Source organism: Fistularia commersonii, chromosome 14 (assembly GCF_037954325.1).
Source record: "Fistularia commersonii isolate RoL2024-O1a breed Wild chromosome 14, RoL_Fcom_v1.0, whole genome shotgun sequence".
Taxonomy (NCBI): domain Eukaryota; kingdom Metazoa; phylum Chordata; class Actinopteri; order Syngnathiformes; family Fistulariidae; genus Fistularia; species Fistularia commersonii.
This window is the reverse complement of record NC_141297.1, coordinates 1,351,309-1,366,368: the sequence shown is the minus strand read 5'-3', so window position 1 is coordinate 1,366,368 and position 15,060 is coordinate 1,351,309. Positions and strand designations below refer to the sequence as shown.

The 15,060-nt window shown below is 44.0% G+C and overlaps 1 protein-coding gene across 1 annotated transcript; it reads left to right on the top strand.

The window, feature by feature from the left end:
• Positions 1-7,171: 7,171 nt before the first annotated feature.
• On the top strand, positions 7,172-11,685 carry slc60a1b (solute carrier family 60 member 1b). Its single transcript, XM_086159644.1, has 10 exons — positions 7,172-7,414; positions 7,549-7,747; positions 7,837-8,079; positions 8,175-8,337; positions 8,503-8,618; positions 10,079-10,252; positions 10,335-10,482; positions 10,560-10,630; positions 10,772-10,892; positions 11,021-11,685. The coding sequence occupies exons 1-10, from the start codon at positions 7,185-7,187 to the stop codon at positions 11,113-11,115; spliced, it is 1,560 nt and encodes a 519-aa protein (XP_086015770.1). The 5' UTR covers positions 7,172-7,184; the 3' UTR covers positions 11,116-11,685.
• The last annotated feature ends 3,375 nt before the right edge of the window (positions 11,686-15,060 follow it).

Sequence of the window (15,060 nt, the reverse complement as noted above, 5' to 3'; positions counted from 1 at the left end):
CGCGGGTCTTTGTCTGAGCCTCTTTCTCATTTCTTTGTCCTCCCAACAGTCCATCATGAGCAGAGAGAGAATGCCGTTTTCCTGGTGAGTCTGGGATGAAGACAGCAGGTGCTGTTGCCCCTCTCTGTGCCACATTCACTCTGCAACCCCCCCCCCCCCCCCCCCCAATCCGTTTCCTCCGCGAATACACCCCCACCCCGTCAACGCGAGGAGGGGTTACACGGGGAGAATGAGCTACTGTATAATGAAGCACGGCCGGAGAAAAGATACAGTTTTTTTTTTCGAAGGTTTTAATGAGTGACGTCATCCGCCGCCGCCGCCGCCGCTCAGGTCAGGCCGGAGGATGAGCGGCGGAGATCATGTGAAGGGTTGCGAAGGATTAACGTGACCGTGCTTCCCAGAGCCGCTTGTGCTGCATCAATGCCGCAAGAGGAGCCCTGTGTTCACTCGGTCCGCCTCCTCCTTCCCCGCCAAACCCCTTCCCTACCCCTTCTCCCCGTCTTCCTCTTGCCTCCCTGCAAATAGACACACAGGCTGGGTTCATTACTATTCACCAGGTTTCACTAGGACACGCATCACTGCGCCGCACTCTACAACTGTGTCGGGGACGTTGGGGGAGAGGAGGACGGGGTGAAGGAGAGGGAGACGTCTTATGATAGAACAGAATAAATCATCATTGTGTTTTCTGTGTCCGGATGTGTGTACTGCTAAAAGACAGCTGTATGCACGGGTTGTTCTCCAGCTTTCTCTCTCTCTGGCTCTAACAGGGGAGGAAAAAAAAAATTCAAGGAAACAAATCTGGTTCCTCAATACAGAAATCCGTTATCTGCTGCAAGGTTTGGAATTCATCACTTGCCTTTCATGAAATCCACTGAGGTTGAACAGTCTATCACGCCGTTCAAATCATTATCTCTGCTGATATACTGGCAAAGCGTTTCCTCCACGCTTCATTTCTTCTTTTAAGTCCACCGGAGTCCAGCGAAATCCTGTCACTTCCTCTTTTACCAAGACATATTTAACTGAAACTGGGGCCTTTTGTTAGTCGACTTTTTTTTTTTTTTTTTTTTAACTCCAGAGGAGCTCGATTGATCACATTTAAAGGGAAAAAAAAGACAGAAATTATCCCACGGAAGTATGTGTCACATCCAATCGTACATTTGATTTGTTATTGCGGAAGGGCGGCTCTGGAAAATGCCTTGCTTTGCTAAAGAAAAGCACGAAAATCAACAAACAATACAAGACATGTAATTTGTTGTAATTACTTTCCAGCATCTGGTTTAAAAGCATCCACAATAGCCATCCCTAATTCCACCAAGTTGTCTTCCTTTTTATTTTTATGTTTTTATTTCAGCATTGATTTGATTTTAAGTGCCGCAGAGAAGCGCTGCCTGTTTCTACGCTCGCTGCATTTGTCAACGGCCTTTTGTTCTCGACATTTCAAACAATGGATGAATCATCTCGTTTGGATTTAAATTGATGTTTTGTGCACTTTCTTTATAACATTATCCAAAACAAAGGCCAAAGGGAGAAGGGTTTGGTTTGGACCTAATCAGCTGCATCTGAAGATCCGGCACTCTTTATTTTGACAAATCAAAATTGAGCCCGTGACACATCCCGAAGTAGGAACGATAAAAATCGACGCCGACTTTGCAAAGTAACCCGAGTTTCCAAAGCGACCGAAGGAAAAAGCCGACGCGAGCCGGAGAAACGGCACCTCCGCCTGATTTTCGCCGTCGTACGGTTTGAAATGTGAGCGTCGCGTCTTTCTCCCGGTTAATTCAGAGCGAGAATTTTGAAATACCAACAGCTGAAGAGTCTCGTGACAACAAAACATCAACTGGCTGTTGAACTATTTACGTTTAGGGCAGCAATAACTATCCCTCGCCGAATTGCACGTCGCAGGATAATGAGCCAATATAACATGGATCAACAGACACGGCGTTTCTCCAGCCATGTGGAGTACAAAGCGAGGATCGGCTGGCAGAAGCCGTTTATCTTCAGAGGGCTTCAGATGTGATCGGTTGCTGAGTTTTTATGAATCTTGGGTGGAAACTCCTGACTGAAGTCTCTGGATAAGCACCAGCGCTCAACTGGGCTTAAACTTCTATTCACATAATATTAAAGTTTGAACTGTTGGAGAGAAAGCCTTTGTACCGAGTCCAATAAACTACACGATCGATGTGGACGCTACAGGAAAAAGGAACAAGATTGAGAGCTATTCTGGCGCTTTATTAAATGATCTCTGGGTCAGCTCTCTTCGCCGTTCTATCCTCTCTCCCCGCTGAAAAATAAGAACGCCACAACCGCAAACATCTTTCCGATGGATACAGATCGAGTCCTATCGAGCCACATTAGAACGCCGGCGGCGTCGATATTTGCCCGGGCGTCGTAGATGTTCGCTGAAGGGCCATTTTATGCATTTCCTTTATGAGATAAAACAAGCTCAGAATTATGGATTTGTTTTTTTTTTTATATATATATCAGGATTCTTTTAAGGCAAACGCGAATGGGGGGGCGGGATTATTAGGTAGCTCAGATACTGAGAGTCATCAGTGAAGTAACACACACATTCAGTTCATTTGCAAAACGTGGAGGAAAAAAAAAAGCTTCAAGCCTTCGGATCTTGCCGAAACTCGCGTCCAGCTCTTCCATTTTGGAGAATTCACTTCGCTCTGTCATTCCGGTGTGCGGTCGGAGAACGCTTCCTCGCCGTTTTGCACAAACTGGACAAGGTCTACCGTGGAAATCACTCCTTTTTTTCCACAAATGTATTAACTCCCACTCTCAGCCCTTCCCTGCTTTGGCTCCGGAGGTCCAGCGTCCGGTAGGACGGCGTGCTTTCGCCCTGCAGACGTGTCTGTTTGCATACCACATATCCATGGCTCTATTTTGGGCCCGAGGAGGTGCGTGGGGTGCACTGCGGGGCATTTCTATCCGGGGCTGCAGGGACCCGCTGCACAAACGCTGACATGTGACAGATACATTTCTTATTTCGCCACAAGAAGCCTTTGTCATGTCTTCTTCAGCAAATCCCCTCACTCGCATGACTTTGCAAGTAATCGCACAAAAGCGCGCTATGATTCCCAGCTTCTCGGTGACATCGGTTCCCTTTTTATTTTTCTTTGCTCATTCATGCATTATTAAAACATTTACCCACAAGCTTATATGTAAAAGAGTGAGATTTTATGTGTGTGTGTGTGTGTGTGGTTATTATCATTCAGTTCATGGTTTTTTGTTGTTTTTTTTCTGATTTTTATCACACATAGCAAAATTCACTTTGCTCCACTGGCCCTGAAAGAAGCAGAGCACAGATAAAACAAATAGTAAAAATGGGGGGAGGAAGGGAGAGAGGGAGGAGGGAGGAGGGAGGAGGGATCACTGGGATTATGATTCTTATCACATTGTCCTGGTCCTGTCTTGGGCCTCTGACTGGGAGTTGGCTGAATGTCAGCCTATGGAGATGAGACAGAGCAGCATAAACCCTGCTCTTGATGGCTCTTTATATGGCTGCCACCACTGTGTGTGTGTGTGTGTGTGTGTTGTATTGGGGGGAGTGATAATAAGCATGTTTGGAAAGTGTTTGCAAAGGAAAATTCATTGAATTCATCTTTTATCGCCGTGTCCTCACACATCTATTGAGCAGAATGGGAAAAGCGTGTCCCACGGATCAAACCGGGAGCAAAATATTAAATAACTGAGGCCGCCCCGAACCCATCTGAGGAAATAACAAATTGTCTGTGAGCTCAATGCACCTTCTTCTCCTTAAAAAAAAAAAAGTTAAATCAAAATCTGTGTGGTCATATTTGAATATCTGAGTACCAGATTGGAGCTCTGGTGGATAAATGTTGTACTTTTACTCCATCTAGTGTCGATGTTGGGAAGAGACCACATAGCGAGCGTTGTTATTTTCTGCAACGCACAAGAGTAGGTAGAGAAGTGACTTAGGATGTCTGTTTTTAAATGTTTTTAAATATCATCCCATGTGTGCCCACCGCACAAACATTCAGGTTTTATATGAATATATTCTCTGACATTTGAATGTGTGTTGGTGTGACACTCTCATAATGCTATTACTTAACAGTAAAACGACTTCCATCTTTGTTTTAGTAAATGCAGGTCTGCTAATAGTGTCAAAAGTAAGGGAAAAAAAAAAGTGATTTTGGAGCAAAATGGTCCCTTTTATGTATTTTACGATCGGGAAGTCTTCGGTTTTAATGCGGCCGCTGCATTAATGCTCATGATGCATTTTACCGCCGTTGATATTAGAAGTAGAGGTTCGGGGGAATTTAACTACGCATGTTATTGGGTCATTTGGTCAATAAAATCATCATAGCCTATTTTTAGCATTCCCATCCTTTTAATGTGATGAAGAAAGTAGCCTCTTCTTGCAGCTGCATCGTGCACGGCCCGAAAGGTTTTTTTTTTTCAAATAGCTAATCCAGCTCCGGACGTGCAGGGAATCAAGACGCAAATAAATATAATTGCTTATTTCAATGTTACGCACTTGGAGAGTCAACCTTTCCGGTGCATAAGTAGAGCAGGACAGTATATATTACATTGTTTCTTGCTCAGACCTAGTGAGGTTGAATTATGAAGCGGCATAAACTTGAATTTGTTGGAAAAAGTAAAAGAGCCGAAAAGTCTAAATCCGTTCCTGCAGGAAATGTTAATGCATTTTGCTGATCTGAAGTCATTTTTGAATTTTTCTTTTTTTTTTCTCCTTGCAGACGGAGCTGATGGCACATCTCCTAGATTTCTACACATTGACATCCTGCCCAGGTAAACCCCCCCCCCCCCCACGCTACAGTGAGTCACTCGGTCTCGCGAATTGTGACATTTCTGCAACTTTCTAACTGAAGTTGCTCATTTTGAAGAATGTTTAAACGGATAATCACGCTGGAAACAAGTTTTATATGTCATGTCGAAGGAACATCAATGTTACATCGGTTTCAGGGGGCAGATTTAACATTGAAGAACATCCAAAATGCACCGCTCGAAAAAAAAAAGGGAACAATAAATGTACTAAATACAAATGTTTTACCATGGAGGTCTGGATTTTGGGTCACACTACTAATGAAAGTGTAAAAACACACCAGGCTGGTCCAACGTTGATGTCATGTCCTTAAAACAAGCCAAAATAAATTCATTTTAACTTGCAGTTACATTATATTGTTTAAATGTTAAATGTTTAAATGAAAATTTGATTTTTCCCACCGATGTACACGGGTTAGATTTGCCTTTTGTGGGCAGAAAAAACGCAGGGTTACGATACATTTCCTAACCGAGTCTGCGTAAATAATAAGTTCATTCAAAAACCAATGTCCTACTTCAGTAACTAGAAATTGTTGTTGATTTTTAACACCTTTGCACACCTCTGTGAAAGTGTTACTTGACAATTACCTGAAATAGTCATCCTGTGTTGCTATATCTCCTGAAGAGGAAGTGCGTACGTGCGCGTGTGCGCGTGTGTGTGTGCGCGCGTGCAAGTGTGCATTGTTAATAAATGCCTTTTGTGTAAACACTTGTTTTCTCAGCGCTTTGCCAGCATCTCAGAACGTGCGAATTGTGGCCGAGGATTTTGTTTACGTTCAAAAAGATTATGTGACGCGTGTCTAAATACGAGCGCAACATTCTTGAAAACGCTGCATTGTGGAATAGATGTAAGGATCGGAGACATGACACAGATGTTTGAATCAACTATAGCTTGTATTTACACGTCACGTAAACATTAACACGCGTGTGCAGGTGTATTTCATAATATGCAGAATGAAGGATCACTCAGATTTAATAGACGCCTTCAAGTTCCTGTGCTTTAAGCCCATATTTGGGCACAACCGGACCTTTGCCTGCAATCATTTAAGAGATGAAATATTCATTATTCTTTTCTAAGATTGCACTTGATCAGTGACTGTCGACCCAGACGTATGGAAATCGTGCACGATCTACAAGTTGTAGTGCACCTGTTCTCCTCTTGGCCGGAATCCGCCGGGAAACTTGAGCTAAACGTTTGCAGTGTGCAGTATCACGGCACATGTCCATCCCTACCATGCCTGTAAAACTTCAGACACACACACACACACACACACACTTGGGCTGGTAAGAAAAAAGAAAAGAAGTTGATTGATCTTGCAATAGAGTCTCTGACAGTCATGAATAAATACAGAAAGTAAAGATGTACACTCTGAGCAGAACCTCCAGCTGAGGCTGATGGAAATGCCACTAGTGTTGCAAGTATTTTGCCATAAATCAAAGAGGCAAGAGGTTCTACAAGTCAGCAGATTATCAAGGTCATTCAAACTCATTACTAAAAGTCAAGGGACCGCCAATGAATGAATGATCGACCATAAATGTCCGTACAAATTTTCATTCATCACGTAGTTGTTGTGATATCTCTGTCTGGACCAACATGATTTATGGCTCATCACCATCGCTGTGGTTTATTTCATTTTAATTTATTTAAGTCCCATTGAGATTAAGAATGCCTTTTGTAAGAGAGCCCAGTACTTCAAATTTAAATCCAAAAATCTCGAGTAACAGGCACGGTAACGCTATATTTAAAAAGAGAAAAGAAAACGAATAAATAAACGTATCAAAAGAATATTAATTGAATGTGATATTCTGATTTCATAACGCGGCTCCAAAACAAATAAAATACAAGTGAATACACAATTATTGGAGAAAGAGGGAGCGCCGACGAATTTACTACCATTTTTAAAACACGACTTCAAACGCACGGTGTGTGTTTTCCGACAGTCACGGCTAAGTGCGTGTGTGTGTGTGTCTGTGTGTGTGTGTGTGTGTGTGTGTGTGTGACACATCCCTGCATCATCTCATTCCCATAATTAGGAAACGTCCACGGATGTAGCTGCCTATAAGCGCTCGACAGCCGGTAGCGTTTCGACAGAGGCTCTTTTTTTTTTTTTCTCTCTTTTTTACCACAAATCATTGACACAAATATGAGTGCCAAAAGTATCTCCACTTCACACATTAACTCCAGAGGACTTCCTTATCGGTTAAGCAATCCAAACGGGGGGAGGCTAAAACCTTTAAAAGACCTCCAGCAAGTCCTTGTAATACAAGCAAAGCTTTGCGGGGCCGATTACGCGTCCTGAGATCGCGATAAGACAAAGTAAAACAAAAAGAAAAAAAGAAATCCCGGCCGCGGCGCGTCGGTCGGTTGCAAAATGTTTTTCGAGGAGCGGATCGTGACCCTGTTCAAAAGGAATGCCCACCACACGCTGACCTACTGGAGTGTTTTCTTCAGCTTCGGACTCTGCATCGCTTTCCTCGGACCTACAATTTTGGACTTGCAATGTCAAACAAAGTCAACACTAAGTCAGATCACCTGGGTGTTCTTTTCCCAACAGTTCTGCCTGTTGATTGGCAGCTCTGTGGGAGGCGTTTTCAAGAGAACGTAAGTACGGCGAACTCGCAGCGTGACTCCGAGTCTGCAGATGTCTTATTCTGCATGGTAGTCTTCAAAAAAAAAAAAAAAACAATCTTAACAACCAACCCGACCGCAATAACCGTGCCCTTTCTCTCCTCAAGGTTGCTCAGCGCGTTGACGGCCTTGTTCGTCTCCGCTCTCGTTATTTCCGTGATATTTGCCGTAATTCCTCTGTGCGATAACGTCCTGGTGCTGGCCGTGGCCATGGCCGTGTCCGGCTTGGCGATGGGAATCATCGACACCATCGCGAACATCCAGCTGGTGACCATCTATCAGAAAGACTCGGCCGTGTTCTTGCAGGTAACGGGCGAGAGTCGGCGCCGCGGCTTCGTCGCAAGCGTTCGTATTAAAAGCCTCTCGCTTTTGCGCCGCCGCTTTTCCCCCCCCAGGCGCTTCACTTCTTCATCGGATTCGGAGCCCTGGTGAGCCCGCTGATCGCGGATCCCTTCCTCTCGGAGGAAGGCTGCGGGAACCACACGGGCAACGGCACTGAGATCATGCATCATTTCAGGAGCTTGATGAGATACAGTCCCATCGCAGAGCACAACGTAACCGTGAGCGACCACCCCCATCGGGGGTGGGACGAGGAATCCATCGTGCACTACGCGTTCTGGATCATGGCGCTTATCAACGTGAGAGGCCCGAGAAAGGACGCGCCTTCACATGTCAGATGATCGGCGAGAGTCGCGAACGATAACATCGCCGAATATTAATTGTGCGCCCTCAGCTGCCGGTGCCCATGGCGGTCCTGTTCCTGATGTATCGAGAGAAGCTCCTGCCGTGCTGTGGAAGCGGCGCTCCCAATCTCCTGGACAAAGATGAGCTGGCTATGGAGAGCCAGCAGGGGGCAGAGGGCACGGACGTGGAGCGCGATGAACACCGCGACGCAGGTAAAGCTGTGAGGAAAGTTTTTTTTTTTTTTCATGTGCAGAAATCCAATTTGAACATGAATAATGCATGCTTTGTCCCGGGGAAAAGAAAAAAAAAAAAAAAAAACAATAACTGCCATTTTGCGTGCCACAATCTGTCATTTATGACTTTCCATACTGTTACAGGTCATGGGGATATCTTTAGCTGCTGTCAGAATGATAACCTGCGTGGGCTGCCAGTATCCTTCTTTATGATTCATGTCCTTGGTGGGATGGTGCTCTTCATGACCGATGGAATAGTGGTGAGTGAGGGGTGCAGATAAATAATAGAATAACGTAGTTAAAATTTTATATCGGTATAAAAATAAAAATGCATTTTATGAATGATGTTCAGTGTTGAGGTCATAAAAGTCATGTATTACAAGCGAGGCCTCGCTCGGAGAAGAAAAAGTATTGAAAAGTACATTTTCTGCATTCCCCCTCGTTACAATATTTTTGCATGACTCCTCTCGCCGCACATCCATTCGCCTCGCAAGGTCGCGCGCACGCGTTACATTTATACTCTTCAGTAAAATAAACGAGAGCCCGACAGCAAAGTCGGCATCCAAGAATAACCAGAGATACAAGCGGGAAACGTGCGAAGGGCCCGTGAGCGAGGGGGATCCGCTGGACGGCTCCTTCGAATCCACGCAAAAAACGATTAATATCGACGCGAATTTACAAGCCTGGAATAAAGTCATCGTTCTCACCCCAATGAAAAGTCGAGCCAAGAATTCAGGGAATTACATCCCAGACAAATAAGATAAGATAAGATAAGATAAGAACAACTTTATTCATCCCGAAGGAAATTGTTGTGTCAGAGTTTCAAGCAAAAACATAACAATAATAGATAATAGTAGGAAGGGAGGAGAATAAGAAACACAAATGTCATTTGCTATTGTCGTGGCTAAAGTTCCTTCTAAGTATTTGCCAAGGTATTCACTCATTTAACCACTCTAAGACGGAAAGAACGAGTCTCTACGCGTGTTTACTGTTGACGACGGTAGAAAACAGTGTGTTCGCTCCGTCCTTTACTGAATCACACGCCATCCAACAGTTTTACCTTTTTACACATTTGAGCTGATCACGTCATAGCTCAGCGCCCGCTCCGAACCTTATTTGGTTAACATAAACATAAATACATATGCCATGAATAAGCATGTACTCAACAAAAAAGCAAAATTAAATACAATAAAGTAATTATAAATAATTATGCTATAATCAACAATCACCAAAATATAATGCAATAATATACTGCTCAAAAAAATAAAGGGAACACTTGAACAACACAATGTAACTCCAAGTCAATCCCACTTGTGTGAAATCATAGTGTCCGTCCACTCAGGAAGCAACACAGATTCATGTTGACTTGTTTTAAGGACATTACATCAAAGTTGGATCAGCCTGGAGTTTGTTTTTACACTTTAATTTTGAGTGTGATTCCTAATCCAGACCTCCATGGGTTGATACAATTGATTTCCATGGATCATTTTGGTGTGATTTTGTCGTCAGCACATTCAACTGTGTAAAGAGCAAAGTATTTCATAAGAATATTTCATTCATTTAGATCTAGGATGTGTTTTTTAAGTGTTCCCTTTATTTTTTTGAGCAGTGTATTATATCCAAATCTGAGACTGAATTACAAAAAGTGGAAAATGGCACTAACAGCTATGACCGGCTCCGCCAAGACTCTGTTAAAAATGCGTCCTGGCCTTTTTGGCAGGGCGCTTACGCCGGTTTCGTCTACACCTACGCCGTGTCGCCGCCGCTGTTGCTGCCGCATAAAAAAGCGGGCTACCTGGCCAGCATCTTCTGGGCCGCCATCACCGCCGGACGGCTGATGTCCATCCCGCTCTCGTACCGTTTCCGGCCCGTGAAGCTGCTGGTGTTCAATCTGGTAATAAAAGCACCGTCGCGACATATTGAATCTTAAAGGTCACACACTTCAGCCTTGTCCTGATTCCTGGTTGCCGTTGCAGGCCGGCGCTATTGTGACCGTGTCGCTGCTGCTTATTTTCTACACCAGCAGCACGTTTCTATTCGTCGGGACGTGTCTGTGCGGACTCTTCCTCAGCAGCATCTTCCCTTGCATGCTGGCCTATACGGAAGACATCCTCGATTACCAGGGTATTAACTGCATTTCACTGAAAATAGAACGCCGTCTTCAAAGCGCCGGATGGAAATAAAACCTTTCTTTTTCGCAGGATGTGCAACCTCTGTACTAGTCACGAGCGCTGGGCTGGGAGAGATGGTGATGCAGGTTCTGGTCGGCTCAGTAAGTCTGATGAATATCTCTATGATTAAAAAAAAAAAAAAAACGCAGTAGTAGATATCACGGCTTACAGTATAATTGCAAAAAGGCGCCCAGAGGAGATTTCTATTCTACAGAAGTTAAATGTTGCCGTCTCATCCCTAGATTATCCAGACAGAAGGCAGCTATAGCTTCCTCCTCTGCGGAATGATAATTGCCTGCATCGGTTTTATCCTTTTCATTGGTCTCCTGCTGTTTCATCGGATGCACAGAAATTACCTCACAGGTAAATCATGCGCCGGCATCCTTCGCGCGCTGCCCAGTAATCAGCGATAATAGATCTGCCGAGGATTTATTTCCATGCGTTTCATTGTTCTCATCACTCACTCCCGCTCCTCTCCGTAATCCCAACAGGCACCGCCAAAAAGTCGGCCATGGTGGAAGAAGCGGCACCGGAAACAAATGGATCTGTCATAACAGAACAGAAAGATGAAATGCAGAGCAGCTGAGGAGGCCTGGCTGATGTTTCCTTCTTTACTGGCCACAGTAGGAGAACTATTCTATGTAAAATAGTGATAGTCCGTAGTAAATGTTTCACTTTTGCCCACAAAGACAAACGTGCTGAAGAGTTACTTTGCAAAAAACTGACCGGAGCGGATGGAGAATAATAGACGTGAATAAAAGCGTCATTGTATATTTTTCAAAATGTTTATAAATTGATTTTAGATTCGTGGTCTATCTATTTTAAGGGTTTTTATCCGCTCAACTCTTGTTTTTTATTGCTCTTGAAACGGCGTGGTAAAAATCCTCGCAACTTGTTAGTGGCAATATCTCAAGGGTTCAAACTCCGTTATTGATATATTGATAACTCATAGGCCTTTATGTTTTCACTGCAATGCGTGAAAGTTTAAAATACATAAATTCTAATTGTATCAAGAGTTCTTCAGGGATGAGAGTCGAATTTTACTTGAGATGTTTTTGTCCTGTCAATCTTTTTGTGTTGCGATCTTTTATCTCTGTCTTTTGGTTTTTACATCTTTTTTCAAAACGCACATGTCGCGGTTATATTAAAGCATTTATATCGGTTGCAAAGACCCACGGCGTTCATTGAAGTGAGGTGAGGAGTAACTCGCCATTTCCTTTTTTTTTCTTCTCGCCGTATAAACCGCAGCCGTTTTGCACTGCTTAACACCTGCAGAGAGGACTTTGTGTTCCTGGTAGTTATCCTGCGACAACAAACAAATACCAAACGGACTTTCGAGCTCTTAACCGGTAAATCTGTAACTTCAGCCTCAAGCGCGGCAGGAACGGGACGCCGGCAGGACCGGTTCCCGGGTCCCGGTTCAGAAGAAGTTGGGCTTCCCAAAGCTGAGGGCGCTTTCGGAAAACCGCTAGATCCCTCCTGAACCAGACCCGCCACCAGAGGGCGCTCAGTCCATCGGTGGGAGGAATAGGAGTGGCCCGTTGTAGAACGCACATACCGGTACATACCTTGGTTTTCTTTTGTGCAAATGAATTCCTACAGCTGATTCATGAGGGATAGTCATTATGGGTATACAGAGGTAATTAAGAAAAAATTAAATTTAGATTAACTGAAGACCTTGATTCAGTGATGGCAAATAACTACCCCTAACGTGGATGAGTGGAGCACAAAACATCTCGGTATGCAAACCGACGCGTTTTTTTATTTTAAAGGCCAAAGCGCCCGTGGCTCTGGCCGTGATCTGGAAGCTTTACGTTGTCCTACGCAAAACCCACCGGTTTCCACCGTAGGCGTGCGGCAGATCCCGGGCCTGCTTCCAAAGCGCGCTACTGTCGTTGCGTAATCCCGGAACAGAGGATTATAGCTTATTTATGGGTTATTTGCATCCATTTTGGCACGATACTAATACACTGCGAGGGAAATATTTGGATAGACACCACGCTGAAAGTCTCCGTGGTGGTTCTGGTGGTTCAGGACGACGATCATATCCCGAGAGAACGGGCTCGAATTAAGAATTTTACGGCAGCTGAGACTCGGAGACATTCATTTCAGCCGCGGCGATACATTATGCGACTCAAGTATTGCTGTAAAGTCTTACCGGCCAGGCTTGGGAATCTGATAAGTAGAATCAATAGTTTTTTTTTTTGTTTTTTTTTCCAGCTGACGCGGCAGTAAACTGCAGCCGAGGAGCTCCTTGTTGCTCCCTCTCAAAGGCACCTCTCATCTCACGTTGAACGGTATCATTTACAAAACGCTCGCCGCCAACTTTGTTTCGGAAGCCATATAGTTTAATTCGCTCGGCTTTGCATATATCCATCTTCTGGATGGAAAGGCCGGGTTGATTAAGGTCTGGCAGCGTGCGGGGGGCTCCTCCCCGTTTCGGAGAATCTAATACGGGTCCGGAGAGTTACTGAAATAGATTTATTGAATTGCTGTGACAAGTTTGCCATTATTTGTATATTGTCTGACCCTGTGGAGCCAAAGTTCAATCCTCCGGCGGAGAGCAGAGACTTCAAGTCACCGTTCCTTGCAAGGATTCACTACTTTTTTATACTGCCGTAAAAACTACATTTCTGCTTTCTATAATTCTTTATACTGACTGCTTACCTTGAGCACAAGGGAAGACGACATGCTTTTAACGAGGCACTTGTTCTTCGGGGTGTTGAACGAGCTGTAAAGTTCTTCATCATTCCTGTAATAGCTGGACAGCCGGTTGTTCTTTACAGAGGTGAATCCATAGAGGAGACACATTCTCGGGCGCGAGTCGATGTCCTGGGGATATAAATGGTTGGCGTCTGCCCTGGGACGGTCCTCTGACGGAAAAGGAGTCATTTGCAAACAAATGCATATATTTCTGATGATGCTGATACTGGAAGCATTCAAAGGAGCAAGTAAGAGGACATGAAACTATACTCTTCAAAAAAATAAAGGGAACACTTGAACAACACAATGTAACTCCAAGTCAATCACACTTGTGTGAAATCATAGTGTCCGTCCACTCAGGAAGCAACACAGATTCATTTGGACTTGTTTTAAGGACATTACATCAAAGTTGGATCAGCCTGGAGTTTGTTTTTACACTTTAATTTGGAGTGTGATTCCTAATCCAGACCTCCATGGGTTGATACAATTGATTTCCATTGATCATTTTTGTGTGACTTTGTTGTCAGCACATTCAACTGTGTAAAGAGCAAAGTATTTCATAAGAATATTTCATTCATTTAGATCTAGGATGTGTTTTTTAAGTGTTCCCTTTATTTTTTTGAGCAGTGTATAATCCAAACTCGCACGGTATCAGAGAGGCGGTCGTCCAATCAGAAGGCTAGCGGTTCTATTCCACGCCTCTGCGTGTCCTTTGGCAAGACGCCGAAATCCGACGTTTGCGCCTCACGTGTGTGTGAGTGGATGAACGCAGTCTGGAGCAAAGCGCTATACAAGTTGAGACGGTTTAAAATATCCTGTAGTATGCGCACACAGTTGGCGCACACAAATAGCTAATCGGCTAAAAAGGTGTTTATTTGGAAAATGATGTTTCCAGTGGGTCCAGAGTTCCATACCGTGCATTAATACACACACACACACACACACACACACACACACACACGACAGTGCCACGTTTAAGAATCAATACTAAAATACATTGACAGGCGTAGGCAAACCACCCATCTGACGTGTCAACGCTGCAACGAAAGCTACTACTCTCTATATTGCAGAGCGAAAATAAAAATTAAAATGTGTGTTTGAGATAAACCAAAATGAGAGAAAACATGGATGCATGTAACATTTGGTGTCTTCGCTGAGCTGTCACACACATCCTCAGACATCCAAATCACACACACGCACACAGAAAAATGACAGAAATTGCCTTTGAAAACCTATTTAGGCGACTGATATGTGATGATAAATGTGTTTGACAACACTAATCGTGCAGAAAGGAGGATTGCGACATGACACGATGAGGGATTTGCATTAACATCAAAAGCTTTTATTGGGTAAAAGCAGAACTTATCTAATCGCGCAGCCCCCATACAATGTGGCCTTCTTTATCTTTAACACTTTATGTAATATTTAATAAAAAGATATGCCGGTGTCAGAGGAAAATACCTCGGCAGAGACGAAGCCTGAAAGCAGAGGAAATGCTACTCAACGCACCTGCAAAACAACTGTATCTCCGTCTCATATCCGCATCTCTCAACCAAAAATGAAGAACCGAGCAATTTACGTCGTTCCTTCATTTCGGGATATTATATCTCATCGTCTGGTCGCGAAATCCTGAGGTTTACTTAATTAACCGCTTTGGAGAGGAAACCGCTGTGATCAAAACAAAAACTCTTTGACTGAGTAATTAGAACTTCATTAAATTGCACTGTTTTGTGCGGAAACCATGGTGATAGGGATGGAGAAAGGAAAACCCGAGACAACAACAAACAGATATCGTCCTGTGGGTGTTCCACGCCATCTGCCCGTACCT

Coding starts and splice junctions, on each gene's coding strand:
- slc60a1b (XM_086159644.1), top strand. CDS start 7,185: ATGTTTTTCGAGGAGCGGATCGTGACCCTGTTCAAAAGGAATGCCCAC. Junction 10,631..10,771: donor TGCAGGTTCTGGTCGGCTCA/GTAAGTCTGATG, acceptor TCTCATCCCTAG/ATTATCCAGACAGAAGGCAG. Junction 10,893..11,020: donor GCACAGAAATTACCTCACAG/GTAAATCATGCG, acceptor TAATCCCAACAG/GCACCGCCAAAAAGTCGGCC.